General features: G+C 38.0%; 1 protein-coding gene across 7 annotated transcripts in view; it reads right to left on the bottom strand.

Annotated features, from left to right (window-relative positions):
* The window catches only part of cax1 (cation/H+ exchanger protein 1), a 93,801-nt gene that overhangs the window by 39,250 nt on the left and 27,588 nt on the right, over positions 1–26,963 (bottom strand). For 6 of the 7 annotated variants that reach the window (XR_003717513.2, XR_003717514.2, XM_051923714.1 and 3 more), the window contains exons 3-8: positions 19,662–19,792; positions 17,689–17,797; positions 13,166–13,282; positions 6,999–7,060; positions 5,358–5,504; positions 2,575–2,760 (exon numbers count right to left, since the gene is read on the bottom strand). Coding sequence is in view for 5 of the 7 variants with exons in the window: in XM_051923714.1 (XP_051779674.1) it covers positions 2,575–2,760; positions 5,358–5,504; positions 6,999–7,060; positions 13,166–13,282; positions 17,689–17,797; positions 19,662–19,792 (752 nt within the window). In the remaining 2 variants the exon portion in view is untranslated. The remainder of the gene's footprint in view (positions 1–2,574; positions 2,761–5,357; positions 5,505–6,998; positions 7,061–13,165; positions 13,283–17,688; positions 17,798–19,661; positions 19,793–26,963) is intronic. The other variant, XM_028811466.2, reaches the window with a different exon arrangement.

Here is a 26,963-nt window from a genome sequence, read left to right on the forward strand (position 1 = left end):
AAGGTTTTCACCATCACATACATTAAATAATACTAACTTTATAATTCCATACATTATTTAATACTGATCAATGCTGATAATTATACTGTTTAAAACCCATACAGGACATGTGGGTTGTGCCCATCAAGCACACCACACAAATATAATGTTTATGCAGATGCATAGGTCACATTGTTAACCATCCATCCTCTTCCGCATATCCGAGATCGGGTCACAGGAGCAGCAGCTTGAGCAGAGATACCCAGACTTCCCTCTCCCCGGCCACTTCTTCTAGCTCTTCCGGGGGAATCCCAAGGTGTTCCCAGGCCAGCCGAGAGACATAGTCCCTCCAGCGTGTGCTGGGTCTTTCCCGGAGCATCCTCCTGATTAGACGTGCCCGGAACACCTCACCAGGTAGGCGTCCAGGAGGCATCCTGATCAGATACCCGAGCCACCTCATCTGACTCCTCTTGATGCGGAGGAGCAGCGGCTCTACTGTGAACCCCTCCCGGATGACTGACTAATTTCAGCCGCTTGTATTCGTGATCTCGTTCTTTTGGTCACTACCCATAGCTCATGACCATAGGTGAGGGTAGGAACATAGATCGACTGGTAAACTGAGAGCTTTGCCTTTCGGCTCAGCTCCTTTTTCACCACGACAGACTGATGCAGAGCCTGCATCACTGCGGATGCCACACCTATCCGCCTGTCGATCTCATGCTCCATTCTTCCCTCACTCGTGAACAAGATCCCAAGATACTTGAACTCCTCCACTTGGGGCAGGATCTCGCTCCCAACCCTGAGAGGGCACTCCACCCTTTTCTGGCCGAGGACCATGGTCTCGGATTTGGAGGTGCTGATTCCTATCCCAGCCGCTTCACACTCAGCTGCAAACCGATCCAGAGAGAGCTGAAGATCACGGCCTGATGAAGCAAACAGGACAACATCATCTGCAAAATGCAGTGACCCAATCCTGAGTCCACCAAACCGGACCCCCTCAACGCCCTGGCTACTCCTAGAAATTCTGTCCATAAAAGTTATGAACGGAATCGGCGTCAACGGGCAACCCTGGCGGAGTCCAACTCTCACTGGAAACGGGTTCGACTTACTGCCGGCAATGCGGACCAAGCTCTGACACCAATCGTACAAGGACCGAACAGGCCTTATCATGGGGTTCGGTACCCCATACTCTCAGAGTACCCCCCACAGGATTCCGCGAGGGACACAGTCGAATGCCTTTTCCAAGTCCACAAAACACATGTAGACTGGTTGGGCAAACTCCCATGCACCCTCCAGGACCCTGCTAAGGGTGTAGAGCTGGTCCACTGTTCCACGACCAAGACAAACACCACACTGTTCCTCCTGAATCCGAGGTTCGACTATCCGACGGACCCTCCTCTCCAGGACCCCTGAATAGACTTTTCCAGGGAGGCTGAGGAATGTGATCCCTCTGTAGTTGGAACACACCCTCCGGTCCCCCTTCTTAAAGAGGGGGACCACCACCCCGGTCTGCCAATCCAGAGACACTGTCCCTGATGTCCATGCGATGTTGCAGAGGCGTGTCAACCAAGACAGTCCTACAACATCCAGAGCCTTGAGGAACTCCGGGCGTATCTCATCCACCCCCGGGGCCCTGCCACCAAGGAGTTTTTTTGACCACCTCGGTGACCTCAATCCCAGAGATGGGGGAGCCCACCTCCGAGTCCCCAGGCTCTGCTTCCTCATTGGAAGGCAAGTTAGTGGGATTAAGGAGGTCTTCAAAGTGCCGGAGGTGGGAGTTGAAGCTACTTCTGACAGCACAACACGTTTGGGCCTACCAGGCCTGACCGGCATCCTCCCCCATCATCGAAGCCTACTCACCACCAGGTGGTGATCAGTTGTCCAAGACACGTGGCCGCAGGTCACATGACCACAAAGTTGATCACCGAACTGAGGCCAAGGGTGTCCTGGTGCCAAGTGCACATATGAACACCCCTATACTTGAACATGGTGTTCGTTATGGATAATCCGTGACGAGTACAGAAGTCCAACAACAAAACATCGCTCCGGTTCAGATTGGGGGGTCCATTCCTCCCAATCACGCCCTTCCAGGTCTCGCTGTCATTGCCCACGTGAGCATTGAAGTCTTCCAGCAGAACCAGGGAGTCCCCAGAAGGTATGCCCTCTAGCACCCCCTCCAGGGACTCCAAAAAGGGTGGGTACTCCAAACTGCTGTTCGGCGCATACGCGCAAACAACAGTTAGGACCCATCCCCCCACCTGAAGGCGAAGGGAAGCTACCCTCTCGTCCACTGGGGTAAACCCCAATGAACAGGCTTCAAGTCGGGGGGGCAATAAGTATGCCCACACCCGCTCGGCTCACCCATGGGCTCACCACCTATGGGAGGGGCCATGGAGGTCGGGTGCAGTGTGAGTTGGGTGGTGGCCGAAGGCGGGGGACCTTGGCAGTCCGATCCTCGGCTACAGAAGCTGGCACATTGTTAACAAACTAGTTATTTTAATTACAGTTCAAAAACACAACCATTGTAAAAATAGCTAAAATGATAGAATATGATGTTGCAAAGTTAATGGTATTTAAACGTAATTAAAACTTCACCTGTTTTGGTTTCTTGATGTGTACCAGCTCAGGAGGCATTAGCAAGACTGTACCAATAGTCCTTGCATTCATCTTTGTTACTGGAATAGTGAAGACAAAAATCCAAGACAAGATACATGCCAATGAATGTATCAAAAACATAAATGGGAATCCCAGAAGCAGCCACAGATAGGTACTTGGACGACACTGAAATTTAAAATAAAGACAGTTATCATAACCTACAATCTATTCGGCATAGAATACAATTTTAAAAATGTACAAATTCTCAAAGACATCAATGTAAATTTAAAAAATACTTAAAATCTACAGCTGGAGGAGTATATTGATAACAAATATTCTACTACTGATACAGCAAATAGAATCACTACAATACATAAATAATGTATGAAAAAAATATATGTCATAAAATAATTAAAAAGTGACTAAAATAGCACCAGACTGGTAAAATGGCAAAAGGTGGCAAAGTGGCGTAATGGTTAGTACCGTTTCCTTATGAATCTAGATTTGAACCGCACGTCTGGTCATTGTCCTTGTGTCCTAATTTCTGCATTAATCCTCCCTCATCCTCATATTTTGTGAACTGGAAATTCCAAACTGGCCTTGATTGATTTTGTGCATGAGTGGGCCCTGGGATGGACTGATGCCACATCAAGAGTTGTTAACTGAATTGGATCAAATAGGGTTTAGAATATAGATGTCAAACAAAACGCAAACTTGCAAGAATAAGAAAAAAGGCAATACAGAAATATAAGTGAGCTTTGGACAAGAAGGTAATAATAATAATCCTAAAATATTAAACTAGAAAAGGGTCGTTAAGAAATTGCCATAATTTAACAAGGACAATACAGGTCTGATTATTTCTCATTGACCTCTACTTTTTGCATTACTTAACTATCATACTATATGATCAACCTTGTATTCTCTGATGTTTGAATTCTGTCTCTCTTCAGCAGTCAAAACTTCATGTTATTATCTTCAAAATAATTTCTTAATCTCATCCTGCCACTTGAAATCATAGAAGAAAAAACTTTGCTAGGCTTTACAGACTTCTAAGTTGAGCTACTACCGTTTTCATTTTAATGATCTTCTTTGGTACCAAATGTTCCAGCCAAACCCATAACACAAACAAAACAATGCCACCTAACCTATCAACTGGCTAGTATTCACTAATTACTAATGATTATTACAGCTTCAAATGACTGATTTTTAATGTATTATTTCTAGAAAGCTCCATTTTAAACAGCCACTCCTTCAGTGTACTAATGGTAAACTCTCTTAGCTTAATCTTAATTAGTCATGTATAAATAATTGATAGTTAAAGAAATCTTTGTAAGTGCATTAGCACTGCTGAAACCCTGTTATTCTGTTCACTTGGATTGCAAGGTACTAGCATTCCTAAAGTTGAGATCTGGTTTCAAATATGGCCAAAAAATAGCTTTCTTAAGAAATGTACAAGTCTATTGTGTGTGTTCTAATTTTTGCAAAAAAAAAAAAAAAAAAAGTTGCAAAAGAATGCCAAGAAACTGAACATTACATGTAAAGTTAGCCATTAGAAAAATTACACTTAGAGGTGTCCCCCCACCCCCCTCCGGGCTGCATGCTGGGACTTTTTTTTTTTTTTTTTTTAATGGAAAAAAAATCCCTTTTAATAATATTTCATACAGAGAGCACTGGAGCAACTCTACCAATACTGTTCTTAGCAGAACAAATGTATATAATGAATTTTTTGATGTATTCACTTTATAATTGCTTGTATTGGCATGATAGAATCATTGTTGTATTCTCCTAATGAAGACAAAAAAAACGATACATAGATGAACACTATATGACGTACACTTTTGAAGAAAAATGAGCATTGCATGAAAACATTTACCAAATTCTTTCATATATATTGGCATTGGTTCTCTTATCTCTAAGCCCTTACTATTTAGGAAAAACACTCACCAGTATAGCAAATGAAAAAAAAAAACACATATACACACAAACCAGGATGCATAAAGCAGAAACAACACCTGGAACAAGTCCTTGAGACTGCTTTGAAATTTAATGGGCTGTGAAATTTTATAATACAATGTAAACACCTTGTACATGTGAAGAACACATATGATTAACTACCCTAGGACATAAAACAGTAAGTGCTGAGAAAGTGGACTGTAGCTGTTTCAGTGGTTGAAAAAGCCAAAGTCAACTCTAAATTGTTTGGATATGCAACAGCCTACCCTCTCAGCATCATCCTTCTGGTTGTATGTGGTGTTTCCTCTTGTTTGTGAAATTTACTGACATAGTATCAAGTATTTAGTTTGAGAAGTTGAGAGCTGAATTGCCCCTTTTGATTCATTCACCTGTGGCCAAGTGTGACACAACCAGGTAAGATTCAGCACCTCAAAATCTGATTCTCTACATTTAAAAGTGCAGAATGAAAGCTTTAGGTGAAGTGGGAGGCATCAGCCTAAGTAGAGTATTACGATTCTTGGGGTTTTGTTCACAAAAGAGTCTAGTTGCTCAATCTCATGATCCCTTCTATAGTACTGAGTGAGTTGCCAAAACTTTACAGTATAAAGCTGAAATGAAGTCCTTGAATACAGGTCTGGATTCAACTGTCAAAATATGACCCCATTACTATTTAAGGACATACACCTTGTGAAGTGACATGGTGGACGAATTCCCTGTTAGCAGACCTGTAGGAACAGGGGATGGTCTTGCAATGGTTGTTGCTTAGCTTCTTATCACCCCATCCAACAACCATATTAAACAGTGCAGAAGACAAAATTATGCAGACCTACCCAGTATCTGCTTTGTGAAGAAGTACCATCCTGGATGTCTGGTTGTTTGGTTCCAACCAGGGGAGTTGTCTCTCTTGCTTCATCAACTTCTGATATGGCTTCACACTTTGAAAAATGGAAACGCACATTCCTGCCTGGTCTGACAGTCTGAAATTGTTAGAGACCCAAAAATAATTTAAAGAAAAAAGATCAAAAGTAACAAAAGCAAAAAAGCTATACTTTTTATTTTTCATTATATAAGATTAAACAAGTGTATGCCATGCTAGTAGCACTTCTGTCAATAGTTCAACAGTTATTTGCTAAAATAAATTGTTTGCTAAACTCTAATCAATATTGCAACTGAGGGTTTAATATTTTTTTAAGTGTCAACTGATTTAGTTGAATAAAAGCTAAAATGTGATATTTATCATCTATTTGTTGCATGATTTACCTGACTCCTCACTGGTTACAATAGTCAGTTATTTAAAATACCTGATAAACATTTTTTATTTTATCTTGAAGATGTTTTTCTTTTTTTTTTCACAAATGATAAAGAAGGAAAATATAATGTATGAACCTCTTAGGGGGAAAAAGTTTCCAAATGGCTAATTATATTTTTTGTATGTGTAAACTAGTTTATTTTTACTAATAATATGCAGTTATGCTTTCAGTTTAAAAAGGACTATAGCAGTTTTTAGGACAGTTATGTGGCTGCATTACAACAGTAATAAGTAATCCAGCATACTGCAAATGATGTCTACAGGTGCTGTTCCATAACTTTTCAGTATCTTGCCCAAATCTGTTTTATGGCTTTGCTTACTGAAGTGTTTACTGTATATTTACAACTACTAAAAACATTTTGATATTACCAGCTGTGTACCCTTCAGGAGGGATCATAATTTTCAAAGTCTTCTTACAGTCTTCTGTAGTCTGCTTTATAGTTTTATATTTTATAGTCTATTATTTTGTATCTTGAAGATACCCTAAGTAATGTGTTTTCAAAGTGTGACATCAATTCTATTTAATAAAATTAAATTATGAAAGGTTTTTTGCCAAAAACATTTGCGCTCTTATTGTTTTAACTCTTTTTCTACTCAGAGTCGACTGTGGAATAGCCTTAAAATGATCAATATTGCAAGTGTAGCTCACTCAGGAACTTAATTCATCTTTTAACAAGCTGAAATGTGTCTTAATGACTTGAACTGAAACCAGCATAATCTGTAAGCAAATCTCAAGCCTCCCCTATTGTTGTTTGTGGTGTTGCTGCCCTCCAGCACACTGTGCTGCATATATGAAACCCCACCTGAAAAACATTTACACATAAAGCAACTACATAAGCATAAAACATGAAATAACTAACAGAGCCTTCCAGTGTGCAACATAATAAACAAAAAACACAATGAAAATTAAACATGTACATTTTGTAATTTAACTTATGTTCAGAATTCTTTGAAACACTTCTGATTCATTATACTAAAAGTTTACCATTTTTTTTTTTTTTTCATTTTACCATCCCTACAATTAAATTTCAGTGGCAGTGGCATAAATTATCAAATCAGAATGTTAAAACAGAGGTATAGCTTTTAAGACTTTTGGGTATGTGGTGGTAGTAAACCGTAAATAGATTTTAAACATATATATTATTGTAAACTATGCAATTACCTTTTGAATACACTTTCCAAATGGCCACAGAAAATAACCGGCTAAACTCCAGCACAGCTTTCCTAAATACAGAAGGAAAAAAAGGGACAATCTAATACATTGCAGGAAAGAACATGATTGGAATTTACTTAAAACTCAAAAAAAAAATTTCATCCAGTTTATGCTTTATTATGTTATCATCTGAACCCTTTTGATCTATAATAGCTTACTGTAAGCCATTCATTAAATAATTCATTAAGGATCTTAGCTAAGTATTTGTGCACGGATTTCTGTTCATAGATTAAAAACATAAATGAAGTACAGAAATTTCCAATTATCATAGATGTAAGGACGTTACATTCTGTGTGCTTAATATTGGCATATCACAATCCCTGATGTCTATACAAAATTGTAACATTTGTGTGGAATTTAATCTAGATATTTCAAAAACTATTCAGATATATAGGGATTACAGGTTAGATAAAAATTTATCTAAATGTAGGAAGTTAGTTCTTCACACCCAGGATATGTCACTGTCATATGGATCAAGAGGTGAAGAGTTCCACAGGGCAATGCTACAAAACATTTTTTCATTTCTTTTTAAAAATCATAAATGTAATGCAATTCAACTATAGTAAATATCAAGAGACATCTGGCAGTGTAAAGAAGTGCCATAATTATCTAAAGAGAATTAATATAATCGCACACTCAAGCAGGTGGACAATAAACAGCCAGTACTGTAATAGTACATAAACCTACAGGAGTTTCACTTTCTAAAGACTTTCTGTCATGCGATTATATGTTTCCTCTAATGCTTCAGGTTTGAACATAAAATTCTAAATTCTTCCTGGACTCTTCGTACTATGGTTAAGTTTCAATAACTGTGGCCTTATGTATAAGGCTTTGGTTTATAAATGAACTTTTCCCGATAAACTCTCCCTGTGTTAACTGTGAACATTCTCTCTTAACCAAACAGAGCACCAACTGTAGAGAATATGTAAACAATTATTCTATCTTATAGTTAACTATCTTCTTATAACATTCACAGTACATCCATCCATCCATCCATTTCCCAACCCGCTGAATCCGAACACAGGGTCACGGGGGTCTGCTGGAGCCAATCCCAGCCAACACAGGGCACAAGGCAGGAAACAATCCTGGGCAGGGTGCCAACCCACCGCAGGACACACACAACTAAAAAAATATTCTAATGCAAGCAATTTGATTGTAGAGCTCATTGGGTTCAATGGCCTGTTCTTGTAAAACTGCTCTAATACTTAACGTGAGAGAAATAAATATATTGATCAATCATATCTGTCCTGGATATGACATTAAACTGCATCTGGCCCTGCAAGTGGTCCTCCAACTTACAGGGAAAACTTGGGCGATTGTGGAAGGACTGGCACTCCAGCCACCGAAAAAAATTTCACACAGCTCCAAAACAAAAGACAAGACTACTTTCTGCTCACAGCGGGATTAGTTCTACTGCAGCCGGCCACAGGAAAGCTGCTCGTATTATGAAGGGGATGGGGGAAAAGGCCTTGCGAGCCTTATCCTCGAAAGGATCAAAACCACTGGAGAGCTAATGAGGTCAGGTCTGTTCAGGATCAGAAATGGTGTGGTGCTGAGACACTGCCCGATGCACAGGCAATTGGTAAGGCATCGTCCCAACTGACTGGAAAATGGGACTTGTTAGTGAAAAAAGATTCACTGATCTTGACTTTGCTGACGATGCTGTGATCTTTGTGGAGTCAATGGAGGCTTTGATCGGTATTCTTGAGAGACTGAGCAAAAAATCAGAGTATCTGGGCTTGCGAGTGTCCTAGATAAAAACCAAGGTCCAAATCTTTAATGACCTGTTGGACACAGCCATCAGCAGTGTGTCTGTCTGCAGAGGGAATGTCAACCTTGTCAAGAGGTTTACTTACCTTGGCAGTGACATTCGTACCTCTGGGGACTCTTCCTATGAAGTTAGCAGACGGACTGGGAGAGCATGGGGGGATCATGAGGTCACTGGAATGGGGTGTGTGGCACTCCCGATATCTCTGCAAAAGGACAAAGATCTATGTCTTTAGAGTCCTGGTGCTTCTTGTTTTGCTACATGGTTGCGAGACATGGACGCTATCCAGTGACCTGAGACGAAAACTGGACTCCTTCGATACTGTGTCTCTTCGGAAAATCCTTGGGTACTGCTGGTTTGACTTTGTGTGGGACGAGTGGTTGCTCATGAAGTCCCAAATGAGGAACATTATCTGCACTGTGAGGAAGAATCAGTTACAGCACTAAGGCCATATGCTGCGGTACCCCAGGGGTGATTCAGCTCACAGAAACCTCATTGTTGGACCAGGCCAAGGGGACATCCATGTAACACCTGGATGCAGCAGACAAATGGTCATTTCTGGAGGGTGGAATTTAATTGTGTGTCTGCCTGGAGGGTGGAATTTAATTGTGTGTCTGCCTGGGGGGCTGCCAACAGGGATCCCGTGCTTTTTCGTCGTGAGGTGGTGTAGCAACGAGCTGTAACCAGTACATGCCTTCCAAACTGACCTGAATCACAATATGTTTTTAATAATGTCTAAAAATTCAATATATTATGAAACACAAAAATATCAATCCACAATTCAAAATCAATATTCTGCTTGTCATATATGATTACATTCATATATGTATCAACTGACTGACCTAGTATAATAAATTACTATCTATCTATAGTGCTTCGTTGTAAATGTGTCCTGTAATGAGCATACATCCCATCTTCTTGCTTTTTTACTACTGCAATCAGTAGAGTCTCTTAATCCCTACATGAGACATTGGTTTTATGTTTACATTTTAACAGGGTGACAGCTTGTACACAACAAAATATGACACATCTCACTAGAGGAGCATGTCTAAATTACCATTGACTAAAATTATTTAAGTTATAAATAGAAAGAATGACCTACTCAACTATAGACTAAAATTACAGGTTTTTTTTTTTTTTTAAACTGTATTAGTATACTAGTTTGGGCACAAGTGAGGTACTATTTATGTTTAAAGCAACTTTGTTTTTGTCTCTGAAACATGGCTTTGTTGATCATATGTAGTTTGGCTAATGCAAATTTCACAAAATTTTTACAATTCAAACAACTTAACCAACTTTAAGCAGAGAATTGTCACAGTTACTGAGAGTGGTTCCAATCTTTTCCCCGGTAGTTCAGAATCAAATGAAAGAAGAAGAGTGGATGGGAATGTATCACAAATTACCAAAACTAATGGCCATTAAATGCCATATTTGTAACATTTGATGTGATAGCAAGATACACATGCACTTAGACCATGTTTTTCTTAACCAACACATAATCAAGATGTTTGCAAAAATATATGTAACTAGAGTAAATAATAAAGGCAGTCACTTTGTGTTTGTCAATCCCATATTTTTCCCTTTTCATCCGCACAAAAAAAAACTTCAATTAGATTTAGTCTCCTGAAGAACTACTTTCCCAAATGCTCTTGTACATATTTAAGAACATTAGAAAAGTTTTGATGAGAACAGGCTCATCTCCACCACACTAATTTATTCCATTTTTGGTTTTTTTTGCATGATGAAAATCTTTTTTTGTGCAAAATCTGCCCTTTAGAAGTTTCCAACCCATGTACCCATGTTCTTGTTTCAGAATACTGCACTAATTCCTTTCGTAACTTTAAATACTCCAATAGTTTAAGCAAACAATCTCTCCTCATAGCTCATACGTCTTAGTCCCAGAATCAACATAGTCATGTTAGTCTGGACTTTCTCTGGCGTCTTTTTTGTAATGAGGGGACAACAACTGAACAAATGAACTGAACATAGAACTACAGGAAAGGCATCACTAGCATGTTATATACCTTAAACATAACCTACTCTGATGTATACTCCACACATTGTGATATATAACTTAACATCCAATTAGCTTTTTAGATTGGTTCTATACATTGTCTGGATGTAGACAGTGATGAGCCCACTATGACTCCTACATTCCAGTTAGTTTGATCACTGACCTGTCATGTGGCACCTTATCCAAATGCCTTTTGAAAATCTCGATAAATAATATTATATGCATTTCTCCAATTGTATCCTTTTGTTGCTTCCTCCAGCAGATTTGTAAAAAACATGATCTGCCACGTCTGGAGATATATTGAGCATTTGCTAACACTCCAGTTCTAGACATATACTGCTTGATCTTTTTGTTAATAATTGCTTCCATTAGTTTACCTGTGATGCACATTAAACTTGCTAAATTAGAGTTACTTACATACAACAGGATAATATTCGCTAGACTCCAGTCTTTAGGAAATTCTCCAGTATGCATCAAAGGTTTATATATGTGCTTGCTAACTTTCTTAAGCACTCAAGTATTAATGTAATCTGGTCCTGGTGATTTGTTAGATTTCAGCCTATTTAATTCATGTAGTACCTCTCCCTCTACAATTTTCTTTTGGGAGTTTACCGACTTCTTCACATGTATACATTTCAATAGTGCAAGTTCAAAGCAGTTGCTGTTTCACTGTCTGTATATTCTAGCTCACCTTTACCATTCCTAATACTCTTCATCTCTTCCTTGACCATTGTTTTACAACTAACATATTGAAATAATCTCTTTGGGCCATCTTTTGTCTTTTCTGCAGTATTTCTCTCCAACTGTCACTTTAACCTTCCTAATAATAATAATAATAATAATAATAATAATTCATTACATTTATATAGCGCTTTTCTCAGTACTCAAAGCGCTATCCACACAGGGAGGAACCGGGAAGCGAACCTAATAACCTTTTTCACCACTGGTCTCAAGTTTGCATATGCTTTGCAGTTAGCACTACAGTTCACTGGTCTTAAATGCCTTATACTGCTGTTTTTTTTTCCTTTTAGCTCCTCAGAGTTTTCTTTAATTTCTTACTCCTTCTAAGTTTCGGGATGAACTTGCCCTGCATTATATGTACCTGCATCTCTATGACTGTCTCCACACTTAAAAGCTTATCTCAATTTATCTTCTTGAGGATGAAGTTTGCCCTACTAAAATATATGCAGTTATTTTTGTTTTAGAATATGCACTCTGCAAAAACACTGAAATCTATTAAATTATGGTCACTAGATCCTAATGGTTCAATTACCTTTACCCCATCAATTCTATTCTGATTATTACAGAATACTAATCTAGACAGACCTCCCCTTGTTGGTGCTTTAATATGCTGTCTTAAAAAACAGTCACGGATTATATCAAAAACTCCTGACCTTGTGCACCTATTTGTAAAGGTAGCGGAGTTAATATTTGGGTAAAGTTCCCGATGACTTTAACATCTCCCTCTAAACTTTCCTTTTTAGTATTAATAAAATGATGTAAATATAAACTATTGCCTGTATTAGGTTTAGAACAATGACAGGTACATGATTAAATACATACAGTGCATTGTTTACTAGGTTTCATTTATCTAACATTTTTCAGATTTATTTAAAACCTTTTAATATTTTATCAGATTAACTTGAAGTTTAGTTTATGTCTTACTATTGCATAGTACAAAGTCACTGAAAAAAAACTTGTTTGTAGACTTGGGAGTGCTTTATTGGTGGTAAAACTTTCTTCTTTGATATTTCACATTTACAAAAAATGCTTTATTTCACTTGTATATCTTTCTGATCAACCAGAGGGATGGAAAAAGCATTGCAATTCCATAGAGAAAACTACTGCAGAATATTAAATGAGGAACACTGCATACTGTAACCATTTTTTAAACTTAAGAGGGTTGAGGGTGTAAATTGCAGCAATCAACATGATACTTTACATATAGCATAGCCTCCTTAATAAAAGAATAAGTGTCTGTGTGTTTATGTGTCCTTCCAGTCACTATGTCTGTTATTTTAACAGATGGTGCCTCACAAACAAACGTTAACACTGCTTTTATGAATCCCATACCAAATGGTATATAACAGAGACATATGCATTGCATTTGTCATTCCAACAAAAGGCACATTACAAACATTTGCAGTAATGCATTTTATTACTACAAATGTTTCTGATTCGCCATCTGTTGGAATAACTATTGCAATATGCATTCCAATAGATGACACACTGCTATTGTTAATACTAAGGTCTACAATTATTACTTAGATTTCAACTAGTCTTAGATGGGTAGCACAGCTAGTATAGTATAACCAAAAGTGAGAACTCACTTACCATAAGGTATTCCAAGAATAGTCAAGAACATTAAAAAGGCAACAAGCAGGTATGCTAAACATAACCACCAGCCAAATAAAATAATGTAAATGACATTGCCAAAGCTGAAGACAGAGCCTGTGGAGAACAAAAAAAAAAAAGAAAAAAAGTTAAATGCTATAGTCATGCATTTAGTATTGCTATAAGTACAGTATTCATAGTATTACTTAATCTTAGAACAACGAATTGTGAAGTTAACTAATCTATGCCAATCCACTTATTAAATAAAGTTCTCTTTTGTAAATAAATGTTTATAGAAGATTAAAAAAAAACTTTATTTTAAACTAGTCTACATATGAATTTTAAGCAATATAAACTGTTTCTCATAGACTAATGATGTATATCAGATATGGCATACAGCAGCTGTTACAATTATGTAACAATTGCTCACTTTCCACATTTTAAATTTGTTTTACACAGACTTTATGTGATCTGTGAGAAGACTTCTCATACTACATAGGTTTGAGTCACTGAACATGTCACACTTAATGACTGCAGCTGCTAGATGCCACTGCTTTGAGGATGTCAGATTACACAACTGCACTTCACAGAGGATGACTAATTACAAAAATCTCCTAAACAACTTCACCTCCCAATTCCAAATTTCTTACTGAATGCCATAAACATTTGGCTAGGGTGACACATTTTGCTATCCAGTCAACATTAACCATATTTTTTTGTTCTCCTCTCTGACATTGCATGACAAATAAATAAATAAACATTTGCACTGGCTCTCTTCAATTTGTGAAAAACACCCATTTTACGTAATCTTTTGATGACACCATAGGTCTTCCTTTTGTTTTTTGTAGATTTGATTGAACACTTATGTTTGTGGGCAGTGTGTGTGTCAGAGGGGGACACTTTTACATTTTTTTTGTGCACTGGGTGGTTCCATTAGGCACCCACTGTTGGGACTGGGGGGTGAGAAGTTAAAAGGCTGTCTGTACTTATTAATGGTATTTGCTGTCTTGCAAGGGAGTCACTGCTTTGAAGTCTGGCCTTAGAGAATGTTTGTATTTATCTGGCTTGGAAACATTGGTTTCTAATCAGCATATCTGTACTTATTAAGGAGGATGTCTGTATTTACCTGGCTTGGAAATATTGGTTTCTAATCAGCATATCTGTACTTATTAATGGTATTTTCTGTCCTGCAAGGGAGTCACTGCTTTGAAGGTTGGCCTTAGAAGAATGTCTGTATTTACCTTGCTTGGAAATATTGGTTTCTAATCAGCATGTCTGTACTTATTAATGGTATTTGCTGTCTTGCAAGGGAGTCACTGCTTTGAAGTCTGGCCTTGGAAGATGCCTGTATTTACCTGGCTTGGAAATATTGGTTCCTAATCAGCATATCTGTACTTATTAATGTTTGGTAACCATACATTTTATTAACTTGTGTTTTTATTAATTGTTAAACCCAGGCAATTTAGATGTGCCATTGATTAAACTGTTTGTCCAGGACTGACAACAGCAGGGGCTGAAGTAAATATAAACTCCTGGCCAGCAGAAGGCAGGGGGAGAGTCCACAGGAAACGCTGCCAAGACACTCGGACAGGGCACAGGGGCTCGCAGGCAGACAAGGGTACCTGGCCGGCACGACGTGAGACACAAGGACGGCAACATTTACTTCCACGGAGGAAGAGACAGCTCCACAAGGAGACACCAGTTGTGGGTCCAGCGAAAGAGGGAAGCCGCATGAGAGGACCAAGCGAAGCTGACAGACGAGGAATGAGGCGTGCCTAGGTCCCAGCCACACAAGGAGCCCAGAGTGGAAGAAAAAGGAACAACGAAGAGATGCTGACAGGGAGTCAACAATTTGACACAACTTCTGCCGGGGAACAGAGTGCATCCATGGACAGTTGAACAATTAAGTGTTGGGGTAACACAGTGCCCAAACTGGACTCTGCACCACTAAAGGTTGTATCCTCCAATTCTTGTTTTTACGGACTTTTAGAGTGTGGACTGTGTATTTTCCTTTTACAAAAAAGGAAATTAATTCCTGATATGTTTAGGTTCTGTTATGTTTGTTTATCTTTTTAATGTACCTTATATTGTCTTGTACAATAGAACTTACTGTTGTCTTTTTCTGAAATTACTGTTGTGTCTTTCATTGTGTGTTTACTCACCGCCCAAATTAAAGAAACCTGTGTGCTATTATTGGTAAATTTCAGGAGTTCCCAGTCTCTTAATAAAACTGGGTGGCGTAGTCGGATATTTTAATGGTGTCTAAGTTAGATTACCTATAAGTGTGACCAGACACCTGTGACATATGCATCATACTTCTAGCTCACTGGTTTTCAACTTTTGCACTTACAACAGTCCATTCCTATGATGTGGGATAAATGATTATTCTTTGAAAACTGGTCGCTGATGTATATGAGGAGAGGATCCACTAGGATATTTCTCAAATGTAAAATATTATAGTGGCAAGCAGAGCGAGTCTGTGTGGGTCATTTCACTGTGAAATACCTACAGTGAATTATAAAATGAATAAAAAATACTGAGTGACTACTTTTGGTAAGTAATCATTTCTTTTAAAACATTTGTAAGTGTCATTTATAATTTTACAAGTCTAAATAAAAATTTATAAATATTGTGTGTTTTCCTCCAAAACAGTGTTGATTGTGACAGAACAATTCTGTTGCCAGATTTGGTTTCTGCACCTTTAAATCTATAAAGAACATCTAAAATTTTTGACAAGAGAAAACTTTTTTTTTTTTTGTTACAAGACAAAATTTAGGTTACTTTCACATTTCTGCCTCTACCGTTATTTCCATAATGCAGGGAATCAGTGGGACACCAGTAAAATCAATCCTGTGGTCCCAACATGATCCCTATTCGTATCACTGTGGAGGAAAAATGCAACACGCTGTATATCTTCTGTGTGTCTATATTCGCGAAGGAAACCATTTGAAATCAATGTAGACTTACAAAATGCACTAAAGAGCATTTTACCATTTTTTTTATTAACCAGAATAACAATACACAGCACAGGACTGTTCCTTGCCTTTCCTGGAAACATCTGGAGCACACAACATTGCAAAAGATGTTGCTGCTTGATTTGCACTGCAAAATATTGGTCTAGGGAGCTTAATTATAAAGTTCATGGCCACAAGGCACAGTTCACTTCACCTTTATTTTCTTAAACTTGGAAAAAATTCACCCATTGAAACATGTTCAAAAGTTTTCATTTTACAAGGTAATATTTATTTGTCAATCAAGACAAATTCAGCATCAATACAACCCTAGAATAACATAGCACACATCCACGTCACAAATCAGTCAGTGTCAGTAACATAGTGTACACCTGTGTGAAAACAGTGTGCATCAGTTGTGCACATCGGCAGGCACATGCTCCTGTGTCAAATTCTGAGACTACAGCTCTCTCCCCGAGTTCACCCCTTGAATAAGCTGCCATGGTAGTGAACTGTCATAAATCAACAGTGGAAAATTAATCTTTGACCATATGTGGTGAAATTTATGTTCATAGTCTGTGCTAATGTATGTACCCAATATCATTTCTCTCTCTCCAATGCATCCTTAAAGCAACTGCCAAGTGGACATCATAGTAGAAGAACACCATAATATAGGTCACACATTAAATGGACACTTGAAAGAAAAAAAAAAAAAAAAACATGTAAATCACATATATGCTAATGAATTTCTGTGCACATACAGGTGCAAATCTAGCCTTAGGGAATGAATGTCAAACTTTGCTGTCAGACATTTCATTTAATAGCACACAAACGCTCACACAGTCCACTCCTGTAGTTACCTCAGTTTCAATATATACGTCACTGATGCAAATATTAAAAGGAGTTTCATTTAATAATTTCCCCAAGGCTGCCTTCAATGTCTTTAAGCAAATATAATTCTTATTAATTATTAACAGATTTTTTAAAAATTCTTTCCAAATTCTGATTGAGAAAAATTGTTGCTCCTGTCTTACTGTTGTAGCAATATACGAGTATAATGAGATTTTGACAAGAATGTTTTATCTCTAAAGTGTGCACTTCTACCTAACAAATAAATGATTTCTGTTTCAGGACAGTGTTAATTTAAAAAAAAACAAAACAACTACTCTGGGATTCAACTGCATAGAACCATGTGCAATATAAGTTGTGGCAGCAATAAGCAACTTTCTGAATTAAAAAAATAAAGAAGTAAAAGGTGCACTATTATTTTTTGAATTATAGAAAGAAAGCTGGAGTAAGATATCTAATTAAATTAGAAGTCACACTAAGTATAAAAATCAAAGTAACAAATCTGTTGGAATGAAAATTTGGAGCCTTAGGGAACCTCTCGGACCATATTTGTATACCCTTGTCATTGACATGGCCAAATTTTCATGTTGTTTGATTCATTTTCCACATAGTACAAGGCCAATAGAAAAGATATATTTTGGATACCTGAGTACTTGAGTAATGTCTAATGAACTGCTAATCAAAGAATCAATATCATTTTTAGGAATCCTGAAGAGGGCTCACCATCTGGAAATTTCAGTGTCTTCAGATCAGAATGTAACTCTTTGACAATATCAGATCGGTCTTCCCATGGTCTTGCTGTAACATGGCTTTTCCATTTCTTAAATCCAAACTTAAAAAAAAAAAACAAAAAAAAACAGAACTATATATGTAGACATAACATTCACATACTCACACACGCACGCACGCACGCACGCATACACACACACACACACACACACACACACAAAGTATTCTTGTAAATTCAACTGTCAATATGGCAAATACAGCTAATGATAGGCAGCATAAATGTACAGCTAGTGGAAAAAAAACTTTATACTTTCTTTGAAAGCAATGGTCTATGGTATAGGAAATTAAACAACAAAAAGGTAATTTCAAAACAGTTAGAGAATAGAACCTTTATGTGCTCTAACCTCCAGCTGCAGAACATACATAAACAACTATCATGTATCCTGTTCTTGCAAGTTGCCTTGAGTAAATGTTGCAAATAAATAAGTAGCTACTTTCCATTTGTGTATAAGAACAAAATGGCTAATATTAATAACAGCTCCTGTTATTAACAGTTTCCTCATATGGGTCTTAATGAATAATGAATCGTGAAAACAGACAATTTGTTAACAATTTGAATTCTATTTCTGCCAGAATAAAGAAAACCTCTGCATCATACCATGTAATACTTCAATTTTGAAGACATTTATCACACTGTATAAAATGACCACAATAGTGATTGAAACTCATAGAGGTCACAAAACTCTTTATATCTGAAAAGTTCTAGTGTAATGCATATTCAATAACACATATTGTTTAAAAAAAAGTGTGGACATTGTATATGTAATAGACTGAGACTAAAATGTCAATTTAGCAGTTAAAACACCTTCTTCCAGTAACCAGTCTCCCCACACAATATTTACTACATCAACAACTCCTACCATGTCAACTGGAATGGCCAGGGACAAATCCACCTTTGATCATCAGTATGAGCTGTCCATAACTGAAGACCAAGTAAGGAGACAACTAAGGAAGCTATACATGGGAATAGCCCCTGGGTGAGATGGAGTCAGTCTTCGATTTCTTAAGGCCTGTCCTGGCCAACTTTGTGGTATCCTCTGTCACCTGTTCAGTCTGTCCCTAAGGCTACAAAAAGTGCTGTTGCTGTAGGAAACATATTGCATTGAGAGCAAACACCTGTTCAGCTAACAACTACAGATCAGTGGCATTATGTCTCATGTCATGAAGACTTTTGAGAGGCTGGTCCTGGCCTATATATGAGTCCTGTTGTGGTAGACCAACTAGACAAACTGCAATTTGCCTATCAGACAAAGACTGGAGTGGAGGATGCAATTATCCATCTGCTTCACAAGGCTTATTTTCACTGGACAAAACTAGCAGCACTGTGAGGATGTTTCTTGATTACTCCAGCGCCTTGAATATCATCCAGCCATTTCTGTTAAGGGGTAAGCTCACAGATTTACAGGTGGATGATGAATGATATGTCAGGCAGACCGCAGTTTGTGAGACTCAAAGGCTGTGTTTCTCATACAGATGTGAGCAACACTGGAGCAGCACAAGGAACAGTCATGTCCCCTTTTCTTTAGACTCTGTGCACCTCTGACAATAAAGAAAACAGTGATGCAGTCAATCAAATACTAATGTTATTGATAAAGTTCCAACACTTTACAGTTAGGTATATTTTGCAACTACATTATATATACACACATCTATATGTGCGCGCACACACACACACACACACACACACACAATAGGATTCAGTGTTTGAATGCATAAATGAGTGTTACACATCTTTATATAAAGTTTAGAAAACTTTATTGTTGCTCTGTTACCTATGATGCTTTAAGTGGTTAACTAAAGTTTTGCAGAAAAAAAAAAAAAAAAAAACACGAGTTAAAGTTATTAGTTATTTTACTGCCCTGTTTGAAGAGGTCATCAGTATGTATACTGTAGTTTCAAGCATTTACCTTATAATTATTTGCTAGTTTGTTTGCTTCCACTTCATTTTCTGCAGTGATGGTGGTCTTAATAGCACATCCTTCACAAAGCTGTGCATCTCCAGAACAATGGTGACATTGATTTGGGGTAGATATTGCTGCTTAAACAAGAAATAAGAAAATAAATAAAATTAGGTAACAGGCATTTTTTCCAATTAAAGACAGTCTCACTAATAGTGAAAATATTCCTAATAATCAATGAAGACTATGTAATACAAATTAAAAGCATACAATTTGTTTTACTTTACAACATGCATAATGTTTAATGAATCATAGCAGAGTTATACACAGTAAGACTATTCTGTCATTGTTTAGCCACTTACCTGTCAAAGAAATAATATACAATATATAACTATATATAATTAAATAAGAAATAAGTGGAGGTGAAATTCTGTCAACATTAAGGGCAAAGCAGGACCAAACTTTACACAGCATGCCAGTTCATCATAGTCCTACACAAAAAGCAAATTTATCATAACTGGAAAAAAACCCACACTGATATGAAGAAAATGTGCACACACACCACACAAATATTCACTGAACTGGAATCTAAACTTGCCATGCTGACTGTGTATATGCCCAAAAGAATATGCCTTTGATTTAAGTCTGTAAAACACTGTGTAAATTTTGGCTACTAGTAAAAGTTAGAACTTTTTTTTATTATTCAGTTTTATTCTCTCAGTGACATTCAAGTGGTACAACAAAGTTACCTCTCCCTTTCTGAGTTGATGCTGTTTATCTCCACTCTTTTCACAACACTAGCGTGGCGAATTGCTCACATAATAAAAAGTGACTTTAGCTGCAAGTGAAGTCCCATTTTACTTATGGTGCTAAGTAGAGTTGTGTTGTGGTGCAGGAGTCTATTAGCCAGCAAAAGCTCTGTGAAGAGGTCTGTTGTTACAGTTCTGCCTTTGTCCAGTCTGATAGCAGTCATGGGACATTGTGTCTTTGATTGCCGGTACAACAAATACTGTAGTTCTGAGCAGACATCAACCACAGTACTAACTGTGGTCATCACTGCTCTTGTGAAAAGAATGGAGATAAACAGCATCAACTCAGACAGGGAGAGGCAAGTTTGTTGTACCACGTGAATGTCACTGAGAAAATAAAATTGAATAATACAAAAAAAGAGCCAACTTTTACAGGTAGCCGAAATTTACACTGCGTGTTACAGACTCAAACAAAATGTATGTTTTTATTATATTTTAGTAATAATAAAAATAGTAGCTCGCTATTGAAAATGTAGAGCACAGGAACTCAAATCGCCAACCTTTTGGTTATAAGGCAGCAGTTCTTAACACTGCGCCATTCAAGAATACATATCAACATTCTGTCGATTGACATTTGAGCTTGGGTATGTAACTCATTGACAGTAACATGTAAATTGAATGATTTTTTTTGGTTATATTCTTGAATAAAAGCACATGTGTTTATTTGATATTTGGACTAAAGCCTTCACAAATTATACACTTCACGTCATTATTAGTATAACATGGAAAATGTTTCTGCTTTAGTTATATGTTCAGCATTTTTTTCAGCGCATTTCCTTTCATCCTACACTTACTCAGATTTTGTAGACACAGAATACACACGAAATGCATGTATTCCAAATAACGATATATTGTATTATTTACCCTATACAACTCTAGGCACCTCACAAGCAGATAAGGAGCCTTGAGCTGGAAGAACTTTTTGCCCAGGTTGAGCTCTGTCAAGGGGACAGGGGGAATGGTGTAGCAGGCTGCATTCTGCTTGTGCTGATCACCACATTTACAAAACAAAAGATGCAGATGGAGCGGTGCAAAGGAATTTAAGGTGGGCCAGGATTATGAGCTTTTTTGTAGGCTTCAGGGATTCTAGTGTTAATGAATGAACAGACAGAATACTAAATCTTCTATCAAAAACCACAACAGCTGAACCTGCAACCTCTTGCTCAAATACATGAACTAAATCAAAGTAAAACACTTCATTTTTGTAAAGCCTGGAGAAAATGTATTCAGCTGTGTGGGACTACCTTCCTATTCATTGTTCCATCCACCAAATGCAAACTGAAGCTTCACTTTCTCTCTAAACATTAATTTTATTGATTACATAATATTTTAGAAATATGTCAGTAAAGTAGGGATAGTTACAATTAACTAACATATACTTTGTTACAGACATGCCTTTGACAAAACCGATTCAATCTGAGGTCTGTATGGGACTAATTTTATCTTGCACCTTTTTACTACATTGAAAGCTTTTCTAAAAATGGTGGACATACTGTAGTGGGTTTTTTGATTTTTCCTAAAAACACATGCAGGCTTGGCTAGCTGAATAGATGGAAATAATGATGAGGTCATGTCTGAGCTAGAAAATGCACACATCTCATGTTTGGGAATAATTTGATTATCTTACTAATTAAAACAATATTCATTAAACTTTTAGATACATAAATATTTAAGTTTTTCAGTCTATTATTGATTAGAAAGCAATCCATATGAAGTGTAAACAGATATTTTGTATACTTACATTGTCCCAAAGAGTGGCAACATGCTGAATGTCAATTAGCATGTGCAATAGGATAATTCTAACCAGAAAGTAGTCAATATGCTTATGAAGTAATGTCTAATAGTAGACATGAAACCTGTACAGAAATCAATTCAGAAGGCACCTGATGTTCTAAGTGTCTGATATTACTAAAGTATGACTGAAAAAGTGATGTTTGTAAATTGGGTTGACTATCTACATTACATTATGCAGACATTAATATACCTCAAAACGCAATATAATAATATTCTAACAGTAAACCCTGGGTCACTAAATCAATTAAAGTCAAAGAGACAAATTATTTTGTAAATCACCTTTCTTTTTCTACAAAAGTTTATTATTAATGAGGCAAGCAAAAATATCTTTTCTAGAATGGCAATAAGTTTTCCTATCAACCAGGAAAAGGTGAACTCCCACTCCTGATGTTAGACCACAGTTGCCTGCCAGTTTAAATAAGTATTCTAGGAAGAGTATCCCAGTGTCTCAAACAGCCTCAAGAAGGGACACTGTAATTAATTCTAAAAGTTCAAGCACAGCTTTTGGAATGCATCAAAACACTATAGCAATAATTTCAGGCTTGAAGAACAGGTAAAATTCCATTACAACGAATATCTTTACAACAAAAATTTCATTGCAACGAAGTATTTTTATGGTCCCGACAGTTTCCCCATATGACCCGAGTCTATAGATATCTTGTTTCTACGAAGTACAATCAGCAGATACTTTCATTACAACAAAGTGCCCAAAAGACCTTGAAATGCCTGAATAAATCATCCATAGAGCAGTTAGTTTTGTGGTCGCAGCTCAGTTGTGCACAACGATCCCCAAACAGAAACATTGTAAAAAAAAAAAAAAGTTCTTTCTTTGGACTTTCCTCATACTGGTTTTTTTTTTTTTTTTTTTGCTCTTTTTGTTTTCGGTGGTGTTCACCGATACCTTTTGCTTATTGCTCGTCAACATTTGAAAAACATCCATTGGAATTTAACTCATTGTCACCCTCCTATAGAAACGGCAGACAAGAAAAAACGCTAATAGTTCATATTAGGAAAAAAAAAAAAAAAACTTTACATTTTTGCAGCTCTCGATTGCGGCAAAAAGAATAAAGACATTGCCTGTGAATTTGAAATTTCGCCATCGACACTGTCAACTTTCTTGAAAGAATGAGCAAAAAAAGAAGAAAAATCTCGGGTTGCAAATGTATGCAAACTGCTGCATTTGAAGACGCAGAAAAAGCAGTCTTTATGTGGTTCTGTGATGCTTGTTCAAGAAACATTCCTATTAATGCAGCACTCATTTAAGAAAAAAAGTTTCTAAGCTCTCTTGGGACCTCCCCCAACTGGACAAAATGATGAAGAGTGTCCCGAAGTGCGATTGCCGCGTCTGTGGAAGACTGCTTATCTGTTGTCGGGTCAACACCAGGCTCACAGCTCTGCTGCGGCTTGGCACTGAAGCAAACAGAAAAGGTCTCGATGGGTGATGCAAGGAACAATCTAAATGCAGGGAACAGGATTACTTGGCCACTAACCTGGTCACAACCCTGTTTGACTGTTGTGTCTGTGTATAGAAGAGAGGCAGATCACAATACAAAAAATAACCCTGCTGTTCCTGTTTCAAGCTGAATAAAGCTAGTTTTGCTAAAGTACTGAGACTCAGCCTCGTGTTTTGGAGTGTAAGACAGGGACTTATAGCATGCCCACAGTCTTATAGGATTCGCTTCTGTGGCGCTTCACTGCAGTGCTGCGAGCTCGCTGTTGCCCTGCCCTGGCAATGGACAAACAATCTTACACAGACGCGGCAATCACACTTCGGGACGCACTTCAACGAGACGTTCCCATTGGGTGGAGATCCCAAAAGAGTTCAGAAACCTCACAATATGAAGAAGAAGAAAAAGATGATTCGGCTTCTGATTGATAACTTAGCTGCCCACAACATGCTTCCACATTTAGATAATGTCTGTGTTGAATTCCTCCCAACCAATTGCACAGCAGTGGTTCAGCCATTGGGTTTGGGAATTATTTGCACCCTGAAAGTGCATTATCACAAGGAAATGCTGAGAAAAATTCTCGTCAGCATATCCTTGAAATGATTGCAAACGCCTGGACGCAACATAAAGAAAACACTATAGTGACAAATACAGAATCTCATTACAACAAAATTTTCATTGCAACAAAATATTTTTTAGGTCCCTGGCTGTTCTTTGTAACGGAATTTTACCTGTATTTCGCAAAGAGCATTACAAACCAGTTTACCAAGGTTTGACACCAAATATATGTTAACTTTTATTTCTGCAGGCCTGTAATATACAATAAAGGAACAAAATGCAACCGCTACTTTACTCCTACACCATGGTGACATTAGAATAGAGGATGGTCCATTAAGGACTATTCTCAAAGGGAAAGCACAAACTCATAACAGATTACAACCAATTGGTAGCATACATAGATAGGGGCAACATAAGGGTGGTGTGCTCTGGAGATGTTCCAAAATCAAATTCTGTATTAAAGAATGCTAGAACTCACTAGAGGTCCTAAAGCACAGCGAAGTAAAGGATACTACTGCCCTAAAGAGAAGGTACACTAGCAGAAATCGCCTGGTTAAATTAAGATAGGTAAGGTTTGAGGTTCTATGGTACAAGGGTGGCCAGTGAATTTGTAGACCTAGGAAACGATTTCAGTGATTGCTCAAATGTGTGGTTGGGTACTTTTAACCAGAACCTTCAATTATTACTAATTTGGCACATGTCTTTCCAGTGTTAAATCATTTAAGCTGAGTAACTGTCTATATTATACTAACCCAGCCACAGGGAATGCACAAACAAGTGTGTTTCTTCATGCCAGTCCCAAGCCCAGATAAGTGACAAGGGTTACATCAGGAAGGGCATCCGGTCTAAAATTTTGCTAGATCAATATGCTAACAACAATATAGATTTCCACAGCGGATCGGTCAAGGCCTGGGTTAACAACGAGCACCACCAGTACTGTTAACCAACAGGGTACTGGCGGAAATTAGGCTACTTTTGGCCAAAGAAGGAGAAGAAGAAGGGGAAGGCGTGACTAGAGGCAGAAGGAGAGAAGAAGGTAAAGAGAGTAGAAGTGAGGCAAGGAACTTTGAACGTTGGCAGTATGACTGGTAAGGGGAAAGAGCTGATGTGATGGAGAGAAGGAATGTTGATATATTGTGCATGGAAGTGACTAAATGGAAGGGAAGTAAGGCCAGGTGGATCAGAGGTGGGTTCAAATTGTTCTATCAAGGTGTGGATGGGAGGAGAAATTGGGAAGGGTTTATCTTGAAGGAACAGTATGTCATGAGTGTTTTGGAAGTTAAAAGAGTGCCAGACAGACTGATGATTACGAAGCTGGAAATTTAAGGTGTAATCATGAATGTTGTTAGTGCATATGCCCTGCAAGTTGGTTGTGCAATGGATGAGAAAGAAGATTTCTGGAGTGAGTCGGATGAAGTGGAGGAAAGTGTACCCAAGGGAGATAAGACTGGTGACTGGAGCAGATTTCAATGGACTTGCTGGTGAAGGGAAGAGAAGAGATGAGGAGGTGAAAGGTAGGTATGGTATCAAGGAGAGGAAGGTCAGATGCTAGTGGATTCTGCGTAAAGGATGGGCATGGTTGTGGTGAATAGAGGGAGAAACATAGGGTGACATGCAAGAGTGAAGGAAAATGCACAAAGGTAGATTGTATCCTATGCAGGAGGGTCAGTCTAAAGGAGATTGTAGACGGCAGGGGAAAGCATAGTTAGGCAGCATAGGACGGTGGTCAATAGGATAACGTTGTAGATCAAGAAGACAAGGAGAGTGAGGGCAAAGCCAAGGATTAAATGGTGGAAGTTGAAAAGGAAGACTGCAAAGTTGAATTCAGGGAGGATAAGTCAGGCACTGGGTGGCAGTGAAGAGATACCAGACAGCTGGGCAACTACAGCAGAAGTAGTAAGGGTGAAAGCCTGAAGGAGTTGCATTATGTCTTTGTGGACCTGGAGAAAGCATATGACAGAGTTCCTAGGGTGTCTAGAGTGAAGTTGTGGTATTGTATGAGGAAGTAGGGAGTGACAGAGAAATATGCAAGAGTTGTACAGGATATGTAAGAGGGAAGTTAGACAGTGGTGAGATCTGCTGTAGGAGTGACAGATGCATTCAAGGTGGAAATGGGATTACTTCAAGGATCGGCTCTGAGCCCTTTTGTTATTTGCAATGGTGATGGACAGATTGACAGATAAGATTAGACATGAGTCACCATGGAATATGATGATGGCTGATGACACTGTGACCTGTAGCAAGAGTTGGAGGCAGGTTGAGGAGACCCTGGAGTGGTGGAGATATGTTCTTAAAACTATTAAAACAGACTATAGATTAAATACAAATCCAAACAAAGTGGCATTAATACAAATAACTCAATTAGCATTTCAAACAGCCGTAACACTCCAACAATTCAGTTCTGCTCTTCAGAGACCTTAAATATTAGGTACCTAATTGTTGGCAACTTTAATTTTCATATCAATAATCAGTGTGACCCGAAAGCAAAAGAATTCATGAACCTCCTGAACTCTTTTGATCTGAGCCAGCACGTTAGTCAGCCAACACACAAAGAGCGGCACATTTTGAATTTAATTATTACTAAAGGATTAAAAGTAGATGTTATGCAGACCATGGATATCGGTTTATCTGACCATTTCCCCTTACTATTTAATCTGGAAATACTGATAGACAAAATGAATGAGAAGCATATTGTTAAAAAA

Source organism: Erpetoichthys calabaricus, chromosome 1 (genome assembly GCF_900747795.2).
Source record: "Erpetoichthys calabaricus chromosome 1, fErpCal1.3, whole genome shotgun sequence".
Lineage (NCBI taxonomy): Eukaryota > Metazoa > Chordata > Cladistia > Polypteriformes > Polypteridae > Erpetoichthys > Erpetoichthys calabaricus.